The 22,736-nt window shown below is 44.5% G+C and overlaps 1 protein-coding gene across 4 annotated transcripts in view; it reads left to right on the forward strand.

Moving 5' to 3' along the window:
• JADE1 (jade family PHD finger 1) overlaps window positions 1-22,736 on the forward strand; it is a 145,022-nt gene that overhangs the window by 63,261 nt on the left and 59,025 nt on the right. For all 4 annotated transcript variants that reach the window (XM_077279133.1, XM_077279135.1, XM_077279134.1 and 1 more), the window contains exons 3-4: window positions 18,283-18,359; window positions 20,062-20,219. In XM_077279133.1, the coding sequence (XP_077135248.1) occupies window positions 18,283-18,359; window positions 20,062-20,219 (235 nt within the window). The remainder of the gene's footprint in view (window positions 1-18,282; window positions 18,360-20,061; window positions 20,220-22,736) is intronic.

Here is a 22,736-nt window from a genome sequence, read left to right on the forward strand (position 1 = left end):
TGCAGCAGTAATGCTGCAGTCTAACAAGGTGGCTCTTTTAGTTTTTGCTTCTGTTATTCCCTCAATAAAGCGTTTTATAATTTTCCCTAAATACCTCTCTTTGTACCTGGAGGCAGGTCTGAAGCCTCCTCTGTGAAGCGCCCAACTGCCGTCACTCATCTCTTCTGGGGATGTGGTCGCCGCCCCCTGTGCGCTGTTCTTCTTAAATCCGGCGCCTGCGCTGTGCGTGCCTGCCTGGGGCAGGCGCAGTGTTCATTGGCCGTCAGCTCAGATGCTTGGTGCCTGACTGCGCCTGTGCGGGCAGTGCGGCCACCCTGTTACTGAATCCCCGCCCCGCACTGTGTTATGCATTATGCACAGTGCGGGGCTGGGATTACTGGGCATGCGCACTGCGCTTGTCAGACGCTCCCCCAGGTTCCCCGCTTTCCAGCATCGGTCTGTGCAGGAATCTGCCCAGTAATCCCAGCCCCGCACTGTGCATAATGCATAACACAGTGCGGGGCGGGGATTCAGTAACAGGGTGGCCGCACTGCCCGCACAGGCGCAGTCAGGCACCCGGCATCTGAGCTATGACGGCCAATGAACACTGCCCCAGGCAGGCACGCACAGCGCTGGCGCCGGATTTAAGAATTACAGCGCGCAGGGGGCGGCGACCATCGCCCCAGAAGAGATGAGTGACGGCAGTTGGGCGCTTCACAGAGGAGGCTTCAGACCTGCCTCCAGGTACAAAGATAGGTATTTAGGGAAAATTATAAAACGCTTTATTGAGGGAATAACAGAACCTAAAACTAAAAGAGCCACCTTGTTAGAATGCAGCATTACTGCTGCACAAGGTGGCTCTTTTAGTTTATAACGGCTGGAGGGGGTGACAGTGGCCCTTTAAGACTTAGAGTTGGGAGAGGCATCATTTTTCTCAGAACGGTAGCGGCTTTCATTTGATATGTCACAAGACTGTTTCTTTATATTTTGTTTTTGAGAAATCAAATTCAAAATTTTGATGCGCAATTGTGAAAAAAACGTGTTTTAAAATTGTGAAAACATGCATGTGTGTTACTTGTGTTCTTGTTTATATTTGTACAGGGATTCAACTTGGGATCTATCAAATTTTTTATTTTTTTTTTAAGCCTTGAGTCATCTGATTTTATGTTTGTGTGAGTTTCTTCCTTTTTTCTTTTCAAATTACAACTTATTGTATTTAACATTTATATGAAACCATAAAGAAACACAAAAAAACAAATACCGAAGTGCCAGAATAAATACATCTTAATCATCATAACAACTTGTTCAATGCATTCAGGTTGAAAATGCTGAGCAAGCCAAAAGAAAAAAGGTGATCATATCCTCAAGTGTGGTTTTCTAAATACAGTCTCGTCCTAATTATATGTTAAAAACAGGATTAAAAGAACCAATATTTTTACCACCTATTTATACATGTATCATTTTTTTTCTATTATATCCTTAAACATGTCATTTATGAAGTGTTTAAGAAGAATAGTCCAGTAGTTAAATCCTCGTTCTATAAAATATGAACTAATCAAACAATTAATAGCAGGTTTTTACACTGGCCTCATCAATGTGTCCCTTCTAGTGGGTGAAATGTCATCTTGTCCATAAGCGCTTACTAGCAATGGCCGTTTCCTTTTGTGTCAGAGTATGTGCGGCCTGTCATGGTGTTCGGCTCCACCCGAGTTATATCTGATTTTTGTTCACGTTTACAATATCTGGTTTTCTTGGATACACAAAGGATGGCGCTGGACCAGAAGGTGCACAAAAGTCACTTCAACTTCTTCATTTTCACAATCTTTGGAGAGTCCAGTAGCCGCCACCAGCGCCGATCATATTCACAGGTCACATATCCAGTTATGTCATCCATTGCCGATCTTGTGCCGCCTTCTACCACCTCATGGACGTCACTGTCTTTATTTTCCTTACATGGGATGACAGTGTGATATTGCTGAGTCCCTGTGATGGGTTCTGCTTCGTGTAACTGGCAAAATTTTCGGGGCCCCCTTGAGACTCCGCCCAGGCTACACCCCAGCCCCGCCTCCACGCTCCACCCCTCGAATTGTCCACAGTCCCACCGCTCTCTCTTGGAAAATCTCCACTTCTCACCTATCACACATTGACAGTTCCCATCACCAGATCACACATATAGCCGGCAGCTTTTGTTTTGGCCAAAAGATTTTTTTTTAAGCCACCAAAATGACAAGGTAGACACTTTTGGCCAGGTCCTACTCTACTGTAACCTATTAAATATTTGTTAAAATATGCAATACAATTTAGGTAAATTTTTATTTATTTTTCAATTTTTAAAATGACCTATAATACCACATACAAGGAACAAATACCACAGCACCATGACGATGACATATTACCACCACAGTGATCGAATAATATAAAATACAAGGAACAAATACCACAACATCATGACCAGATCACATACTACCACCACATAGTGACTGAATACTACAATACTGATCAGTAATAAAAAAAAACAAAACAAAAAAAAAACCCACAATACTATCACCATCAGTGCCATTATACACAGGAGATCTGTACTTAGTATGCAGTGTCTGTGTACAGGTAATACAGTGATCACCAGTGACATTATACACAGGAGCTCTGTATATAATGTATAGGTAATACAGTGATCACTGGTGACACCGGACCGCTGTATATAGTGTCAGTGTACAGGTAACACACTGACTCACCAGTGACGCCTCTAGGTGAAGTCCTTCAACTTTCATCCAGCACAGACCGCCATCACTTCATCCAGCCAGGGCTCCTCTCTGCAGGAAATAACACCGTTATCTCGAGTTCCGCTTGCAGAACACATTACTTAATTTTCCCAACTTCTACATTACACCACATGAAGAAGGCGTCATAGTATCACTCTACACAGTAACAGGACCGCCCCCCCCCCCCATTTAAAACAGTATACTAAAAAAATAAAATAAATACATCACTGCAGTAATAATATCCCTTAATTAGCCCCTATGGTAATAATATTCCCCATCCTGGCCCCCGTGTGTCTCATTCCTGGCGTCGGCCATATGTTCTCCCATCCTGCCCTCATGAGTATCCATTCTGCCCCATATGATCTCCCCATCTGTCTCCATCGTATCCATCCTGCCCCATCTGTCTCCAATCTTGCCCCCAGTGTCTCCAATCATGCCCGTATCTCCATTCTGCCCCGTCTCCAATCATGCCCCCCTGTGTCTCCATTCTGCCCCATCTTCTCCAGTCATGCCCCAGTGTCTCCAGTCATGCCGCCATGTCTTTCATCCTGCCCCCTGTCTCCAATCATGCCCCTGTGTCCCGCGTTCTGCCCCTGTGTCCCGCGTTCTGCCCCTGTGTCCCGCGTTCTGCCCCTGTGTCCCGCGTTCTGCCCCTGTGTCCCGCGTTCTGCCCCTGTGTCCCGCGTTCTGCCCCTGTGTCCCGCGTTCTGCCCCTGTGTCCCGCGTTCTGCCCCTGTGTCCAGCGTTCTGCCCTGGGCCCCCCGGATCGCCGCTCTCAATAAAAACAAAAAAACAAGTTCTTCTCACCTGACCTCGCTCCTGCGGCGGCCGAAGCTCTCTCCACGCAGCTGAAGCGCGCACTCGCCGGCGACTGACAATGACGTCAGACACCGGCGACATGCACGCTGCGGCTGACGTCAGCTGCCAGCCTGAGATTGGCTGGCGGCTGTTAACTATTGACGTGCGCCGCTAAGGGCCTGGTTTAGCCTGCGGCTGCCGGTAGGGGCCCGGTGAGCAGATGAGACTGGGCCCGATGCGGCCCCCTCTGCCCACCGGGCCCCATACGCCAGTCACGGCTTTAATGCCCTGATGGCGGCCCTGGGTGTGAATACGGCCTCTGGAGGCCCGAGCTGCCGGCCTGTCATCAGCTCTGCAGTCACCATCTACCCCTGGTCATTCTCAGCCCTAACCAAGCTTTCTCCTCTGTTCTCTCCTGCTTCTAATACTCTGTAACATAATAAAATAATACAGCAATATCTAAAAATCATGGATTATTTGGTAACTATGGACCCCACACTTCTACACCACAGGCTGAACAGATCTGAATTTGAGATTTTCGAACTGACACTGTAATAATAATTTTTATTTATATAGCGCCAACATATTCCGCAGCGCTGTAATAGTTTTATTTTTTAAAATATGATCCCATCACGATCCCAACATGTGTTTTGGTACTGAAGTGGCTAGGAGCATAGCAGGCACATGTGCAGTTTTTGAATTTTTTAAATTAAACGTTTTTTTTCGGAAATGCGTTTTAAAGTTTTGCGTTTGCTTTCGCATGGGTAGAATATTAAAGATACTCTGAAATACTGGTGAAAGCCTGTACAGTTCTGAGTAGAATGGTGTTTATTTGGTTTCTCTATCTTTTTTTCTAGCCTGAGTTATGAGGAGAAATGTAAAGGCAGGCAACACCGAAATTCGCACTTTTTCCAAACTTTGAAAATCAATTAAAAAAAAAAAAATTTCTAGAATTTTTTTTCTTCACATTTTGCATTCTCTGACACACTATTACCAAATAACAAAATCTCAAAAGAATTAAAAATATAGAGGTAAATATCATTGGTTCACTTGACATGGAATGACCCATAAATGCTCAGGCCGGTCACGTGACCAGACGTGGTGGGAGACTCCTGCGCTGAGTGCAGCAGTGATTGTTACCATAATGTTCTCTAGCGCTTGCGCCGTAGGGCCAATTGCCGGCGCATGCTATGGTGGTTGCTATTATTAGCATGACAGCGTCTGTGAAGTAGGATGTGGTTCACACTATCTCTGTGGCGCCTGCGCCATGTTCAGCGGTGGCTGTCTGACTCCTTGCATTTGCGCGGTAGGACCGATTGCGGCGCATGCGCAACACGTAGTGGGGACAACATTAGTTGCTAATGTTACCACGGCAGCGTCTGCGTAGTAGGATGTGGTTCACACTATCTCTGCAGTACCGTAATAAGTAAAATAATATGGCAGACAGATAATCCAGAAAATAATACAGGTAACACATATGGGACAAATAAACAAAAAGTAGCAGTCCAAACTGTAATGATTATTCACAGAGAAGAGCTTGAGTTGAAATAAATAAATAAATAGAAAATGAACTGAAAATAACTAATTTGGGTTGAGAACGGGTTAAAGAAAAGTAAAAATAAGAACAAAGGGGGGATCAAAAATGAAAAAAAATAAATTAATAAAATTAAATGAAAAAAATAAAAACAAATGAAAAAAAAAAAGAGGGGTTAAATGAAACTTGCATGGAACCTAAGGGGTAAAAGTCTTACCATCCTGAATATGCAAAATGTCAAGTCTACAAGTGTGGTGGATCAATTTGCCTAGAAAAAACAAAAACTTTGGCTAATATAACAATCAAGTTTCCTATTAAGACCTCTAGGATGGAGTGTATCTAGAGTGTAGATCAAAAACGTTTCTCTCTGTTTTAGCAATTGGATATGGTTGCCACCCCTCCTTGGGCATTGGACTTTCTCAATTACTTGAAACCTGAGTTGAGCTACACTGTGTTTTGCTTCTTTAAAGTGCAAAGGGAGTGGCAGCCATGTTTTCTCATACCTGATGGTGGACTTGTGGCTAGAGATCCTGTCCCTAATCGCCTGGGTAGTTTCACCCACATATAGTAGTCCACATGGGCATTTGATGACGTATATTACAAAATTGGACTCGCAAGTATAGTAATCCTTAATGGTAAAAGATTTCCCAGTGCAGGGATGTAACACTTAACTACCCTTTATTATATTCGAGCAGTTCAGGCATGGAAATGTGCCTGTCCTTCTTTGTCCTGTCAGTGTCCTGGGAGGAGGTGGTTAATGTACCTAAGTCAGCCCTAACCACTCTGTCTCTCACTTTCCGTGGTCGTCTCATGCACATCAGAGGTAGATCTTTGAAAATTTGGATGTGTGGGTAGGCCTTTGTAAGAAGAGGCCAATGACCTCAGATGAGGTTATGGATTCTGCGCATGGTAGGGTGATGATTGTGGACAAATGGGAGTCTAGGATTCTTGTACGTGGTTATGGCCGTGTCCTCTGTCTCATTAAGGGCTTTGATGGATTCTATCTCAAGGAGCTCAGTTGGATAATTGCGTGCCCTAAACTTGTTGGCCATTTCATGCACTCTGGTTTCTCTGGTCGCAGGGTTGGAGACAATCCTAGTGACTCTCTTGAACTGTGATCTGGGGAGACTATCCTTGGTAGATTTTGGATGGCAGCTATTATATAGCAGTAGACTGTTGCAGTCAGTTGGTTTAGTGTATATGTCAGTGCTGAGAAAACCAGGGTTCTCAAGGATGCATTTGGTAATCTGAGGACCCTGACATGTGTTCTAAGATTGTACATAGGATTCTTTCTTGAAATTGTAAAAAGTTTTCCTTTAACCCCTTCACGACCTTTGACGCATACGCTGCGTCATGAAAGTCGGTGCCAATGCGACCTATGACGCAGCATATGCGTCATGGTTTGATCGCGTTCCTGCAGATCGGGTGAAAGGGTTAACTCCAATCTCACCCGATCTGCAGAGACAGGGGGAGTGGTGCTTCAGCCCAGGGGGGGTGGCTTCACCCCCCCGTGGCTACGATCGCTCTGATTGGCTGTTTCACTTTCAACAGCCAATCAGAGCGATTTGTAATATTTCACCTAAAAAACTGGTGAAATATTACAATCCAGCCATGGCCGATGCTGCAATAACATCGGCCATGGCTGGAAATACTAAAGTGACCCCCCCCCCCCCCCACACACCCACCGATCGCCCCCCCAGTCCTCCGTTATGGGGTCCGGTCCCCTCCGTCGCCTGCCGGCTCCCCCGTCCTCCTGTCCGCTCCCTCCTTGTTTGGATTCACCCCCCCTGTGGTCCGATTACCCCCCCCTGTGCTCCGATCCACCCCCCCCCCCACCCCCACCACTTCATACTTACCGATCCTCCCGGTGTCCGTACGTCTCCTCGCTGGGCGCCGCCATCTTCCAAAATGGCGGGCGCATGCTCAGTGCGCCCGCCGAATCTGCCAGCCGGCAGATTCCTTACAAGTATATTTTGATCGCTGTGGTAGGTTCTATCACAGCGATCAAAATAAAAAAATAATAAACCCCCCTTTATCACCCCCATAGGTAGGGACAATAATAAAATAAAGAAAATATATATATTTTTTTTTCGTTTTCCACTAGGGTTAGGGTTAGAACTAGGGGTAGGGTTAGGGTTACGGGTAGGGTTAGGGTTAGGGGTAGGGTTAGGGTTATGGCATGTGCACACAGTGCGGATTTGGCTGCGGATTGGCCGCTGCGAATTCGTAGCAGTTTTCCATCAGGTTTACAGTACCATGTACACCTATGGAAAACCAAATCCGCTGTGCCCATGGTGCGGAAAATTCCGTGCAGAAATGCTGCGTTGTATGTTCCGCAGCATGTCAATTCTTTGTGCGGATTCCGCAGCGTTTTACACCTGTTCCTCAATAAGAATCCGCAGGTGAAATCCGCACAAAAAAACACTGGAAATCTGCTGTAAATCTGCAGGTAAAATGCAGTGCCTTTTACCTGCAGATTTTTCAAAAATCGTGCGGAAAAATCTCACACGAATCCGCAACGTGGGCACATAGCCTTAGGGTTAGGGTTGGAATTAGAGTTAGGGTTGGAAATAGGGCTAGGGTTGGAAATAGGGTTAAGATTAGGCTTGTGGTTAGGGTTACGGATAGGGTTAGGGGTGTGTTGGGGTTACAGTTGTGGTTAGGGTTGGGGTTAGGGTTAGGGTTGGGATTAGGGTTAGGATTAGGGTTAGGGTTGGAATTAGGGTTACGGGTGTGTTGCGGTTAGGGTTGTGGTTAGGGGTGTGTTGGGGTTAGGGTTGTGATTAGGGTTATGGCTACAGTTGGGATTAGGATTAGGGGTGTGTTGGGGTTAGTGTTGAAGTTAGAATTGAGGGGTTTCCACTGTTTAGGCACATCAGGGGTCTCCAAACGCAACATGGCGCCACCATTGATTCCAGCCAATCTTGCGTTCAAAAAGTCAAATGGTGCTCCCACCCTTCCAAGCCCCAACGTGCGCCCAAACAGTGGTTTACCCCCACATTTGGGGTACCAGCGTACTCAGGACAAACTGGGCAACAACTGTTGGGGTCCAATTTCTCCTGTTACCCTTGCAAAAATAAAAAATTACTTGCTAAAACATAATTTTTGAGGAAAGAACAATTATTTTTTATTTTCACGGCTCTGCGTTATAAACTTCTGTGAAGCACTTGGGGGTTGAAAGTGCTCACCACACATCTAGATAAGTTCCATCGGGGGTCTAGTTTCCAAAATGGGGTCACTTGTGGGGTGTTTCTACTGTTTAGGCACATCAGGGGCTCTGCAAATGCAATGTGATGCCCGCAGACCATTCCATCAAAGTCTGCATTTCAAATGCCACTACTTCCCTTCCGAGCCCCGGCATATGCCCAAACAGTGGTCTACCCCCACATATGGGGTATCAGCGTACTCACAACAAACTGGGCAACAAATATTGGGGTCCAATTTCTCCTGTTACCCTTGTGAAAATAAAAAATTGCTTGCTAAAACATCTTTTTTGAGGAAAGAAAAATGATTTTTTATTTTCACGGCTCTGCGTTGTAAACTTCTGTGAAGCACTTGGGGGTTGAACGTGCTCACCACACATCTAGATAAGTTCCTTGGGGGGTCTAGTTACCTAAATGGGGTCAATTATGGGGGGTTTCTACTGTTTAGGCATATCAGGGGCTCTGCAAACGTAACATGATGCCCGCAGACCATTCCATCAAAGTCTGCATTCCAAAACGTCACTACTTCCCTTCCGAGCCCCGGCATATGCCCAAACAGTGGTTTACCCCCACATATGGGGTATCAGCGTACTCAGGAGAAACTGTACAACAAATTTTGGGGTCCAATTTCTCCTGTTACTCTTGCAAAAATAAAAAATTCTGGGCTAAAAAATATTTTTGAGGAAAGGAAACACATTTATTATTTTCACGGCTCTGCGTTATAAACTTCTGTGAAGCACTTGGGGGTTCAAAGTGCTCACCACACATCTAGATAAGTTCCCTTGGGGGTCTAGTTTCCAAAGTGGAGTCACTTGTGGGGAGTTCCTACTGTTTAGGCACATCAGGGGCTCTGCAAACGCAACCTGACGCCCGCAGAGCATTCCATCAAAGTCTGCATTTCAAAACGTCACTACTTCCCTTCCGAACCCCGACGTGTGCCAAAACAGTGGTTTACCCCCACATATGGGGTATCAGCATACTCAGGAGAAACTGGACAACAACTTTTGTGGTCCAATTTCTCCTGTTACCCTTGGGAAAATAAAAAATTGTGGGCTAAAAAATCATTTTTGAGGAAAGAAAAATTATTTTTTATTTTCATGGCTCTGCGTTATAAACTTCTGTGAAGCACTTGGGGGTTCAAAGTGTTCACCACACATCTAGATTAGTTCCTTGGGAGGTCTAGTTTCCAAAATGGGGTCACTTGTGCGGGAGCGGGGGATGTTTAGGCACACAGGGGCTCTCCAAACACGACATGGTGTCCGCTAATGATTGGAGTTAATTTTCCATTCAAAAAGCCAAATGGCGTGCCTTCCCTTCCGAGCCCTGCCGTGCGCCCAAACAGTGGTTTACCCCCACATATGGGGTATCATCGTACTCAGGACAAACTGGACAACAAAATTTGGGGTCCAATTTCTCCTATTACCCTTGGGAAAATAAAAAATTCTGGGCTAAAAATCATTTTTGAGGAAAGAAAAATTATTTTTTATTTTCACGGCTCTGCGTTATAAACTTCTGTGAAGCACCTGGGGGTTATAAGTGCTCACTATGCATCTAGATAAGTTCCTTGGGGGGTCTAGTTTCCAAAATGGGGTCACTTGTAGGGGAGCTCCAATGTTTAGGCACACAGGGGCTCTCCAAACGTGACATGGTGTCCGCTAACGATTGGAGCTAATTTTCCATTCAAAAAGTCAAATGGCGCGCCTTCCCTTCCGAGCCTTGCCGTGCACCCAAACAGTGGTTTACCCCCACATATGAGGTATCGGCGTACTCAGGAGAAATTGCCCAACAAATTTTAGGATCCATTTTATCCTGTTGCCCATGTGAAAATGAAAGAATTGAGGCTAAAAGAAATTTTGTGTGAAAAAAAAGTACTTTTTCATTTTTGCGGATCAATTTGTGAAGTACCTGGGGGTTTAAAGTGCTCACTATGCCTCTAGATAAGTTCCTTGGGGGGTCTAGTTTCCAAAATGGGGTCACTTGTGGAGGCGCTCCAATGTTTAGGCACACAGGGGCTTTCCAAACGTGACATGGTGTCCGCTAACGATGGAGATAATTTTTCATTCAAAAAGTCAAATGGCGCTCCTTCCCTTCCGAGCCTTACCATGTGCCCAAACAGTGGTTTACCCCCACATGTGAGGTATTGGTGTACTCACGAGAAATTGTCCAACAAATTTTAGGATCCATTTTATCCTGTTGCCCATGTGAAAATGAAACAATTGAGGCTAAAATAATTTTTTTGTGAAAAAAAAAGTACTTTTTCATTTTTACGGAACAATTTGTGAAGCACCTGGGGGTTTAAAGTGCTCACTATGCTTCTAGATAAGTTCCTTTGGGGGTCTAGTTTCCAAAATGGGGTCACTTGTGGGGGAGCTCCAAAGTTTAGGCACACGGGGGCTCTCCAAACGCGACATGGTGTCCGCTAAAGATTGGAGCCAATTTTTCATTGAAAAAGCAAATGGCGCTCCTTCCCTTCCGAGCCCTGCCGTGCGCCCAAACAGTGGTTTACCCCCACATATGAGGTATCAGCGTACTCAGGACAAATTGGACAACAACGTCCATGGTCCAGTTTCTCCTTTTACCCTTGGGAAAATAAAAAAATTGTTGCTAAAAGATCATTTTTGTGACTAAAAAGTTAAATGTTCATTTTTTCCTTCCATGTTGCTTCTGCTGCTGTGAAACACCTGAAGGGTTAATAAACTTCTTGAATGTGGTTTTGAGCACCTTGAGGGGTGCAGTTTTTAGAATGGTGTCACTTTTGGGTATTTTCAGCCATATAGAACCCTCAAACTGACTTCAAATGTGATGTGGTCCCTAAAAAAAATGGTTTTGTAAATTTTGTTGTAAAAATGAGAAATCACTGGTCAAATTTTAACCCTTATAACTTCCTAGCAAAAAAAAAATTTGTTTCCAAAATTGTGCTGATGTAAAGTAGACATGTGGGAAACGTTATTTATTAACTATTTTGTGTCACATAACTCTCTGGTTTAACAGAATAAAAATTAAAAATGTGAAAATTGCGAAATTTTCAAAATTTTCGCCAAATTTCCATTTTTTTCACAAATAAACTCAGAAATTATCGACCTAAATTTACCACTAACATGAAGCCCAATATGTCACGAAAAAACAATCTCCGAATCGCTAGGATCCGTTGAAGCGTTCCTGAGTTATTACCTCATAAAGGGACACTGGTCTGAATTGCAAAAAACGGCAAGGTCATTAAGGCCAAAATAGGCTGGGTCATGAAGGGGTTAATTGTATATTTTGTATATATTATTGTAGCACTGTATATAACCATGTGTTGATACATTGTATTTTTTCTGTTTGTTATAGCATTGTTGTGATCAAGGCCACTGGGTGGCCAAAACTTTAATTGCCTTATTACCTGTCGTTTCGTCTTCGTCACCGTATCTCAATAAAGTGTTCACCTAAGCAACTTTTTTTTTTTTTTAACTGGATGAGTGCAGTGATTTTTCACTTCAACTATTTATGGGACCATTGGCTCCGTTCACTCGCACCATCAAACTCTACAAATAGTCGAGTGCTAGCTTTTCGTTCTTTCTACTACTGGCTCTTACTTAGATAGGGGTCCATGGACTGTTACTACTTGGGGGAGTCTTTTAACCATGAACAGAAGACAAAGTGCCCGCCTGCGATGAAGTGTAATCTATGAGAAACCTGTCCATATCTGTTCAATTTCCCTGCAGCACCACCACAGTAGAAATGAAGGATTACACTGTTCTGAATCCTCATTGTGATGTCTGTGTAATATGTTATAGCACAGGACAGAGCCTCCAGGCTGAGATAGGGGGATCCCTAAATAGGTTTTCTAAACTTAGCAACCATTTTAAAATGTGTAGTTATCTGCAATATATTATCTTTAAATAGGTGATCCCAGAATTGAGCGTTATTCCCTATCCATAAGTTAGGGGCTTACTTACTGGCAGTCAGGGGTCTGACTGCTGCGACCCCTAGGATTGTGAGAACAGGGCTCGGAATGCTCCCAGAGACCATGTTATGAGCATGCACTCCATCCATGGTCCTCCATCACTGAGGTTCCCCCAGAGATCAGGGATTTATCTCCTGTCCTGTGGATAAGGACTACCTTTCAGTTCTAGGAATACTCCTTTAACTTTGACCTAGCACATATTTTGATTTTGTTGCTTAATATTGTCAGCCACGAGAGACCACAATAACGAAGTACTCCGCACCTCTTGTGGGATGGATGGGGAGCAAAAGTTAAAGCTGTTATATTTGGGTTGGTATTAATACTGCTCTTCCTTCCCCTTTTATTCTGAATGTAATATACCTGGCAACTTGCATATCTTTGAAGCTGTACTCTGTAATTTAGATGTGAAGTTGAGTTCTTTACCCTCTCCTGTCTGTGGGGAGACGGGTTTAGAAAGGATGGCTGGCCGGTTGTGGGGAAGTTGATGACTAGGCTATTTCTGGTACACCATATTTATTTTGATTTTACTCTCTTGTATAGCGCCATCCTATTCCACAGACATCATCACTGCGCCTTCCCCCATAAGGGCTCACAATGTAAATTCCCCATCAGTAGGTCTTTGTCGTGTGGGAGGAAACTGGAAAAACCCGTGGGAAAAGGGATAATTTCCTTGGTGGGCCTCATCTCTGCAAAGCTCCAGTGTTACCACTGGCCACCGTGCTGCCTATTACCTATCAGTACGTACAATTATACAGTCTCTCCCATAGACCGTGTATGGAGCAGCCGAGCACCAGTGGACCAAAGTGATTCGTTGTACCTGAACTTTTTTTTTTTTTTTTCCTCTCGAAAATTTCCCAGCCTTCCTGTGTTACATCAGATGTATTATCCACCTACCCAATAACTGACTGGGTACAATGCCAACTCACTGTTTTTTGTTTGCTTTTTTGTTAAATCAAAATACATTCAAGCCATCATACAAAAAAAAATAAATAAATTTGTGTGACAAATTTTATGTGAAAATTAAAGACATTCTATACACTGGTCTTGATATGACGCCTGCTGGAGTATGAGGCCCATACCTCTTAATATATTCAGTCACACATTCACAAACACTTCTCCACTGACCGTAGCCAGAGATGGGTGGGCTCGCTCCCAGTATAGGTGCCGGTCCCAGAGGTGGGACAACATCTATACCACATCTATCAAAACCATTGTTGGACAAAATTGGCCAGGACAACTGTCTTGAGGCAGATACCCCTCTAAGGGTACATTTCCACTGGCGAGGAAAACGGACGAGTGCAATCCGATAAAAAATCGGATTGCACTCGGACCAATGTTATTCAATAGGTGTCTTTTCATTTGCGATTTTTTTTCTCGGCCGAAATCGGACTGAGAAAAAAATCGCAGCTTGCTGCAATTTGCTGCGAGTCTCGGACGAGACTCGCCAATGCAAGTCAATGGGTGCGAGAAAAAAATCGCACAGCACTCGCACCATGCGAGTTCTGTCCAATTTTTACGCACCGGTGTCCTTTGAAAAGCTGGCAATTCAGCGCGGTGTACAGTAAAATCACACTGACAGGTTAGAATAGAGTAGATATATACACATAGAATAGGTATATATACATATATATATGTCAGTGAGACACCTATATATGTATATTTATATTTAATGCAGCGCAAGATAGCATTAAAGCCGCTAATTCAATTACCGGCTTTTTCTTTCTCCTTCCCATACCCGACAGGATATGAGACATGGTTTACATACAGTAAACCATCTCATATCCCCCTTTTTTTTGCATATTCCACACTACTAATGTTAGTAGTGTGTATGTGCAAAATTTGGCCGCTGTAGCTGCTCAAATAAAGGGTTAAATGGCGGAAAACATTGGCGTGGGCTCCCGCGCAATTTTCTCCGCCAGAGTGGTAAAGCCAGTGACTGAGGGCAGATATTAATAGCCTAGAGAGGGTCCATGGTTATTGGCCCCCCCGTGGCTACAAACATCTGCCCCCAGCCACCCCAGAAAAGGCACATCTGGAAGATGCGCCTATTCTGGCACTTGGCCACTCTCTTCCCACTCCCGTGTAGTGGTGGGATATGGGGTAATGAAGGGTTAATGCCACCTTGCTATTGTAAGGTGACATTAAGCCAGATTAATAATGGAGAGGCGTCAATTATGACACCTATCCATTATTAATCCAATTGTTTGAAAGGGTTAAAAAACACACACACACACACATGATTTAAAAGTATTTTAATGAAATAAACACAGTGGTTGTTTTAATATTTTATTGCTCTCTCAATCCATTTCCAGGCCCTCGCTTGGCAAAATAATAAACGCACAATATACATACCTTCTGCTGACCCGTCACGTCCCACGAAGTAATCCATCTGAAGGGGTTAAAATAATTTACAAGCAGGAGCCCTGCAAATGCAGCTGTGCTCCGTGCCTGTAATTCCCCGGCGAATGAAGGAAATGTAGGTCATTGACCTACATTTCCTTCAGTCGCGGTGATGCGCCCCCTGGTGGATGTCCTCATATGACCTGGAGCGTGGGAACAAGTTCCCAGGCTGCAAGTTCATGAGAACATCCAGCAGGGGCGCATCACCGCGACTCAATGTAAGTACAGATCCAGCTTTCCTTTCAGCACCCGGGGATTACAGACACGAGCGAGTGGTTTATCGCAGCTCCTGCCTGTAATATTAGTTAACCCCTTCAGATGGATTACCTCGTGGGACCTGACAGTTCATCAGAGAGGGTATGTATATTGTGTGTTTATTGTTTTGCCAAGCGAGGGTGTTGCTGATGGATTGAGAGCGCAATAAAATACTAAAACAACCTGTTTGTTTCTTTCATTAAAATACTTTTAAAGGGAACCTGTCACCACGTTTTTGGAAGATGGGATAAAAATAGCGTTAAATAGGGGCAGAGGTGGGCATTACATTAGTGTGTTTGTTATGCGTTTATTACCCACCTAAGTTGCCGAAATACCTTTGCAAAGTCTCCGTTTTCGCCTGTCAATCAGGCTGGTCTGGTCAAAAGGGCGTTGTCTTCCCCCAGATTTTGCGTAGTTTTCCGTTGGTGGCGTAGTGGTGTGCGCATGCCCAAGGTCCCGAATCCTCTGCCAGGGGATTTAAAAGAGCGCGCTGTTCGTTTTCATTGGTGATCGGTGGGCGCGGCCATCTTCCTTTGGCCGCGCGTGCGCAGAAGCGGCGCTCTGCTGGCCGCGGCTTCAGGAAAATGGCCGCCGCGTAAACCATCTGCGCACGCGCGGCATCCCGCGGCCATTTTCCTGAAGCCGCGGCCAGCAGAGCGCCGCTTCTGCGCACGCGCGGCCAAAGGAAGATGGCCGCGCCCACCGATCACCAATGAAAACGAACAGCGCGCTCTTTTAAATCCCCTGGCAGAGGATTCAGGACTTTGGGCATGCGCACACCACTACGCCACCAACGGAAAACTACGCAAAATCTGGGGGAAGACAAGACGCCCTTTTGACCAGACCAGCCTGATTGACAGGCGAAAACGGAGACTTTGCAAAGGTATTTCGGCAACTTAGGTGGGTAATAAACGCATAACAAACACACTAATGTAATGCCCACCTCTGCCCCTATTTAACGCCATTTTTATCCCATCTTCCAAAAACGTGGTGACAGGTTCCCTTTAAATCATGTGTGTGTGTTTTTTTAACCCTTTCAGACAATTGGATTAATAATGGATAGGTGTCATAATTGACGCCTCTCCATTATTAATCTGGCTTAATGTCACCTTACAATAGCAAGGTGGCATTAACCCTTCATTACCCCATATCCCACCGCTACACGGGAGTGGGAAGAGAGTGGCCAAGTGCCAGAATAGGCGCATCTTCCAGATGTGCCTTTTCTGGGGTAGCTGGGAGCAGATGTTTTTAGCCACGTGGGGGGGGGGCAATAACCATGGACCCTCTCCTGGCTATTAATATCTGCCCTCAGTCACTGGCTTTACCACTCTGGCGGAGAAAATTGCGCGGGAGCCCACGCCAATTTTTTCCGCCATTTAACCTTTTATTTGAGCAGCTACAGCGGCCAAATTTTGCACATACACACTACTAACATTAGTAGTGTGGAATATGCAAAAAAAAGGGGATATGAGATGGTTTACTGTATGTAAACCATGTCTCATATCATGTCGGGTTTGTGAAGGAGAAATGAGAAGCCGGCAATTGAATTAGCAGCTTTTTGGCTATCTAGCGCTGCATTAAATATAAATATACATATATAGGTGTCTCACTGACATATACACTCACCGGCCACTTTATTAGGTACACCATGCTAGTAACGGGTTGGACCCCCTTTTGCCTTCAGAACTGCCTCAATTCTTCGTGGCATAGATTCAACAAGGTGCTGGAAGCATTCCTCAGAGATTTTGGTCCATATTGACATGATGGCATCACACAGTTGCCGCAGATTTGTCGGCTGCACATCCCAAAGATGCTCCATACAAGGCAGGATGAATCCATGCTTTCATGTTGTTTAAGCCAAATTCTGACCCTACCATCCGAATGTCGCAGCAGAAATCGAGACTCCTCAGACCAAGCAACGTTTTTCCAATCTTCTACTGTCCAATTTCGATGAGCTTGTACAAATTGTAGCCTCAGTTTCCTGTTCTTAGCTGAAAGGAGTGGTACCCGGTGTGGTCTTCTGCTGCTGTAGCCCATCTGCCTCAAAGTTCGACGCACTGTGCATTCAGAGATGCTCTTAGGCCTACCTTGGTTGTAACGGGTGGCGATTTGAGTCACTGTTGCCTTTCTATCAGCTCGAACCAGTCTGCCCATTCTCCTCTGACCTCTGGCATCAACAAGGCATTTCCGCCCACAGAACTGCCGCTCACTGGATTTTTTTTCTTTTTCGGACCATTCTCTGTAAACCCTAGAGATGGTTGTGCGTGAAAATCCCAGTAGATCAGCAGTTTCTGAAATACTCAGACCAGCCCTTCTGGCACCAACAACCATGCCACGTTCAAAGGCACTCAAATCACCTTTCTTCCCCATACTGATGCTCGGTTTGAACTGCAGGAGATTGTCTTGACCATGTCTACATGCCTAAATGCACTGAGTTGCCGCCATGTGATTGGCTGATTAGAAATTAAGTGTTAACAAGAAGTTGGACAGGTGTACCTAATAAAGTGGCCAGTGAGTGTATATATGTATATACACACATTCTATGTGCATATATCTACTCTATTCTAACCTGTCAGTGTGATTTTACTGTACACGGCGCTGATTTGCCGGCTTTTCAAACGACACCGGTGCGTAAAAATCGGACAGCAATACGGATGTCATACTGATGTCATACGGATGATGCGATTAAAAATCGCATTGCACTCGCATGACAATCGCATACGTTACATCCGTTATTTCGGTCCAGATTACGGACCGATTTGTCTCTCGGCAGTGGAAATGTACCCTCAAGCACCACTTCAGCTTTTTTTTTTTTTTTTCTTTTAATGCTAGACTGGTGCTACTAATCGAAGTTCCCCACCCTCAGTCGTATACTTACCATCTTCTGTTATCAGCCCCACGCCTGTCGGTCTCCAGCAATTTGTGACCTGCAGATTGCTCCAGTGTTCACTCGAGCGATTCGGATGTCACAACTCAATGCAAGTCTATGAGAGACAGAACGAGGATCTCTTAGACTTAGATTTAGAGCTTACGACTGTTACCTCTGACTTCCAGTCAGTTAGAAGTTGCAGTGGGAAGAGCTGAAGACTGCAGCTGGTAAGTATAAGACTAGGCTCAGTGTAGTGACACCACACCAGCTCTGAAATAATAAAATAAAGGCTGGAGTGGTGCTTTAAAGGGGTTGTCCTGTCTAAAATGACAAGTCTGCAGTCTCTCTATATGACTGCAGACTTGTTGATCCTCCCAGTGCACACTTTGAGAATTTGCTGGTGTCAGCACCAGAGACAGCAGTCACAAGATCGCACATATGTGATATGCATATTCCCAGCCAGAACCCGACTGTTTCTGGCCTCGCACAATATACTTGTATTGATTTTTCTTAATTCGCATTTGCTGCTTGTTTTACAGGCCTGTCCACATCTTGGTCTCAGACAAGGTCTCGACATGGCAGAATCTCCAGACATGAAGATCGGAAGCCCTCTGAGGTATTGTGCGGGAGGGTTGGAGTAGATTTCTTCTACACTGTACATGTATAACGACAACAGGAGGAAAAAAACCTCCACTATTCTGGAAAAAACACAGGAAAAACAGGCAAAGGTGCTTACCTGTCTAGGCCTCAAATCAAATGCACTATCATGGTGCATTGGGCCAAGTAAAGATGGCGACTGCACAGGTGTGGTGATACCAAATGAGACAGTGCAAATAATCTGCAGCAGTGTTCACACAGAGTATGCACAGCATCTAGATCATAGCCTATTGGTAACGCCCTGTGGCGGGCTGCCCAGTGCTAACTGTAGGGGTAAGTTCACACAGGACTTTTTTGCTGCGTTTTTTAATGCTAATTTTCAGCTGCTTTTTACAGTACCAGCAAAGTCTATGAGATTTCAGAAATCTCATGCATACACATTGGTTTTTTGTGTGATCAGTATTTTGTGCTTTGCTGCTTTTTTTGACATAGAGCATGTCACTTCTTTCAGCGTTTTTGCTGCGTGTTTTCACCCATTGACTTGAATGGGTGTTGAAAAAAACGCAGGTATCATTATTTGCTGCGTTTTTGCTGCTGAAAATCCAAGGACATTAGCCTGGACAAAGAGAAAAAAAAACGCACCAAAAACGCACCTAAACCTGCGTTTTTTACGCAGCTTCTTTCCTGCCAAGATGATCAGGTTTTGCTGCAGAAAAAAAGCTGCAAAAACGCCCTGTGTGATCTTACCCTAATGCGTGAACAGAGGCCACAACTTACAAAGCCATCAGGGCCCAACTGCACCTCCAAAAAGTAAAAGTAAAAAAGAACACATCAAAATATGTAAGGTATTAGTTAATATTATGGCCACAATACGTAAGCTTGCAACCCACGTCATGGGTCCTCACGCTTGCCAGTCCTACTCTAACAGCAAAAACCACAACAGGAGGAAAAAACCTCCATTATTCTGGAAAAAACACCACAGAAAAACAGGCAAAGGTGCTTACCTGTCTAAGCCATAATCAAATGCGCTATCATGATGCAGAGTGCCCAAGTAAAGATTACTGTACATGTAATAGTTAATGGTAATTGTCATCAGTCTGAGGTGACGTGATGTTGAGCTCTACATGGCTGGTCTGTTTAGTTCTTGCACCGTATGACCCTGATACTATCCTATAATATCAGACTACTTGTATCCCTTTATTTTTACATTTATTTTAAAATATAAAACCAAAAATCCCTGAACAATTCTGATATTGTGTAATAAATGGCAATCACTAAATCCTACTCTGCTTCGTGCTATAATCCCACAATAACCATTAATATGGCTAGTACGAGAAAATCCAGGACGTTTAGTCATTTTCTATATTTTGGGTTTTCTGAGGGATCTCTCCTTCTAGGACCATTCTAAGTACGACTATCCCATAGTGAGATATCTGTTCATACAAACAGTTTTGGGCTTTTCTGACGTTTATTATTTTTGTGTTTAACATTGAGGATGTGATTAATTGTATTATTCTGGGCATTTCATTAGCTTTCACAACATTTTCTCCATTGTCTGGCAATACGGCTGACGGCATGAGTCATATATAATCCCATGCAGCTATTATTTGGCCCAGCGGGATAGGCCTTCTCCAGTTAATGTCCACCCTGGTGATCATACGGTCCTGCCAGCATAGTAATGGAATGCATTAAAATGTAAATCGCTCCATGCTGTCATGCAGGTGTTCCGAACAGACCTGATCACGGCCATGAAGCTGCACGACTCCCACCAGCTGAACCCAGAGGACTACTATGTGCTGGCTGATCCATGGCGGCAGGATTGGGAAAAGGGGGTGCAAGTGCCTGTGAACTCGGAGTTCATCCTGGAGCCCGTCGCCAGGTGAGAAATTGCATCTTGTTTTGTAACACGCGGCACAGCACAGATTATACACCCAGGAAATCTCCATATGCTGCAGACGTTTATTTTGCACGATGAAGCAGAAACCCACATCCCGCTGCTCGCTGATCCTCCATAAATGCTGGTTGTAGCATGCTGTAATTGCCAGGCCTGGATTCTCCGGCCGTGTGATCGCACCACTGTAATGTCACTGTTGGCTATGTGGTCGGTTTTGATGCAGCAGGTCTAGAATGATAAGATTAATGTACAGATAAGGGGAAGTGACTAGTTAAATACTTTATTAGAAGTGTGTTCGTACTTGGCTGGGAGGGGAGTCCAGGAGAAAGGCTTACTAGAAATGGCTGCTTTATTGTATGCTGTAACGTTTGGGCCCTATATAATACAGCCTGAGATAAACCTAGAAATAATCCTCTTCATTTGTATATTTATACCATTTTCTAACCTCACATCACCTACTAGTTGATTGTTGTAGTAGAAATTTGTGCGTGTGTAACATCTTTAAGCTTCCCTCCGTTTTTTGAACAAAGCCACAGCCTTTTCTTGTTAAGCTATGTCGTTGTCGAGCAAGGGGCAAAAAGTTTCAAAACTACTTAATAAATGAGGTGCAACACTGGGGCAGCTTTATCACTACTGCATAACTGCAATCAGGTTGTCCCCTTTAAAAACAGAAAACTTCTGCCTATAGGCTCAGTTAGTGCATGCAGTTTTGTTGCTGAAATGCTGCAAAATTGAGGGAAATCTTGTAAACTAGTAGGGGGTCTCCGTGTTGGATTGGTACTAACTTGTAGTAATTGTACTACCCCATGAACGGAGCTTGTTCCCAGCCACTGTATGCCACGTACTTGTAGTGACTTAATATCACCTGCAAGTAGAAGAAGTGCACACATTACTACATAAATGTTTGGATCACAGAGGGGCCAAAAATTCTCATCTGATTATTGGGTTTCGTGTTCATTATGTAGGCGGTTTCCCCCTAGAAACCTCGCTATAAATCTCTAATGTAAAGCCTCCATTTTTCTGTAAGGGCAGGATGTGCGCTCCCTGGGACGAGATCACAAGCTGATGTTTCTTTGATAATCACTATTGTTGGGACATCTGGCAGGAGAATGCCAGTTTTTACCATATCTTTTTCTGGAAAAGCCATATAGCCGAGTTTACGGCTGTCATTGCAGCATCCTGTGGATTAGTATCTATTTTTCAAATCTTTAAAGAGAAAAAGTCACCATGAAAACAGAGTTCAATCTGCAGGTCACATTTATGTAGCAGAGGGAGCAGAGTACCGTATATACTCGAGTATAAGCTGACATTTTCAGCCCATTTTTTTAGGCTGAAAGTGCCCCTCTCGGCTTATACTCGAGTCATTGTCCCAGGGGATCGGAGAGGGAGTGGCGGCTGTCACATCATACTCGCCCCCTCCTGGCGCGGTCTCTGCTTCTCAGATGGTCTCCGGCGCCTGCAGCTCTTCCTGTGTTCAGCTGTCACGTGGTACCGCTCATTTAAGTAATGAATATGAACGCGACTCCACTCCCATAGGCGTGGAGCGCATAGTCAATACTTTAACGAGCGGTAACAGTGACATGTGAACACAGGAACAAGCTGCCTGCGTGCGGCGGAGACCATCGGCTAAGTAGGGCCCGTGTCAGGAGGGTGAGTATGACGGGAAGGGTGAGCCATACGATATTCACCTGTCCCCGTTCCACCGCTGCGCTGTGACGTTCAGGTCAGAGTGCGCGATGACTGGGTTAGTGCGCGCCCTCTGCCTGAACAGTCACTGCAGAGACCCAGAAGACACAGCAGCGCGGTGGTGGAACGGGGTCAGGTGAATATTGCAAGTGCCGGGGGCCTGAGCCAGCGGTGACTCCGGCACCTGACACCCATAGTGACGAGAGGAGAGTATGTCATTTTTTTTTTTTTTATTAATCGCAGGAGCAGCATATGGGGCATATTATTCTATGGAGCATCTTATGGGGCCTTAACCTTTTATGCAGCATTATATGGGGCATATTTTAATATGGAGCATCTTATGGGGCCATCATGAACTTTATGGAGCATTATATGGGGCTCCTGGTTCAATATGGATATTCAAAAACATTTAACCTATTGATGTCTCAATTAATTTTACTTTTATTGGGATCTATTTTTATTTTTGAAATTTACCAGTAGCTGCTGCATTTTCCACCCTAGGCTTATACTCAAGTCATTAAGTTTTCCCTATTTTTTGTGGCAAAATTAGGGGTCTCGGGTTGGCTTATTCCCGTGTATATATGGTAGATTGATATACAGCGCCTTGAAAAAGTTTTCATACCCAATAAACTTTTCCACATTTTTTCACATTGCACCCACAAACTCAAATGGGTTTTATTTGGGTTTTATGTAAGTTACCAACACACAGTAGAAAGTATTTATGAAGTGTAAAGGAAATATACGTGGTTCTGTAAATATTTAAAAATATACCGTATATACTCGAGTATAAGCCGACCCGAGTATAAGCCGACCGCC

The sequence above is a fragment of the Ranitomeya variabilis genome, chromosome 1 (genome assembly GCF_051348905.1).
Source record: "Ranitomeya variabilis isolate aRanVar5 chromosome 1, aRanVar5.hap1, whole genome shotgun sequence".
Taxonomy (NCBI): domain Eukaryota; kingdom Metazoa; phylum Chordata; class Amphibia; order Anura; family Dendrobatidae; genus Ranitomeya; species Ranitomeya variabilis.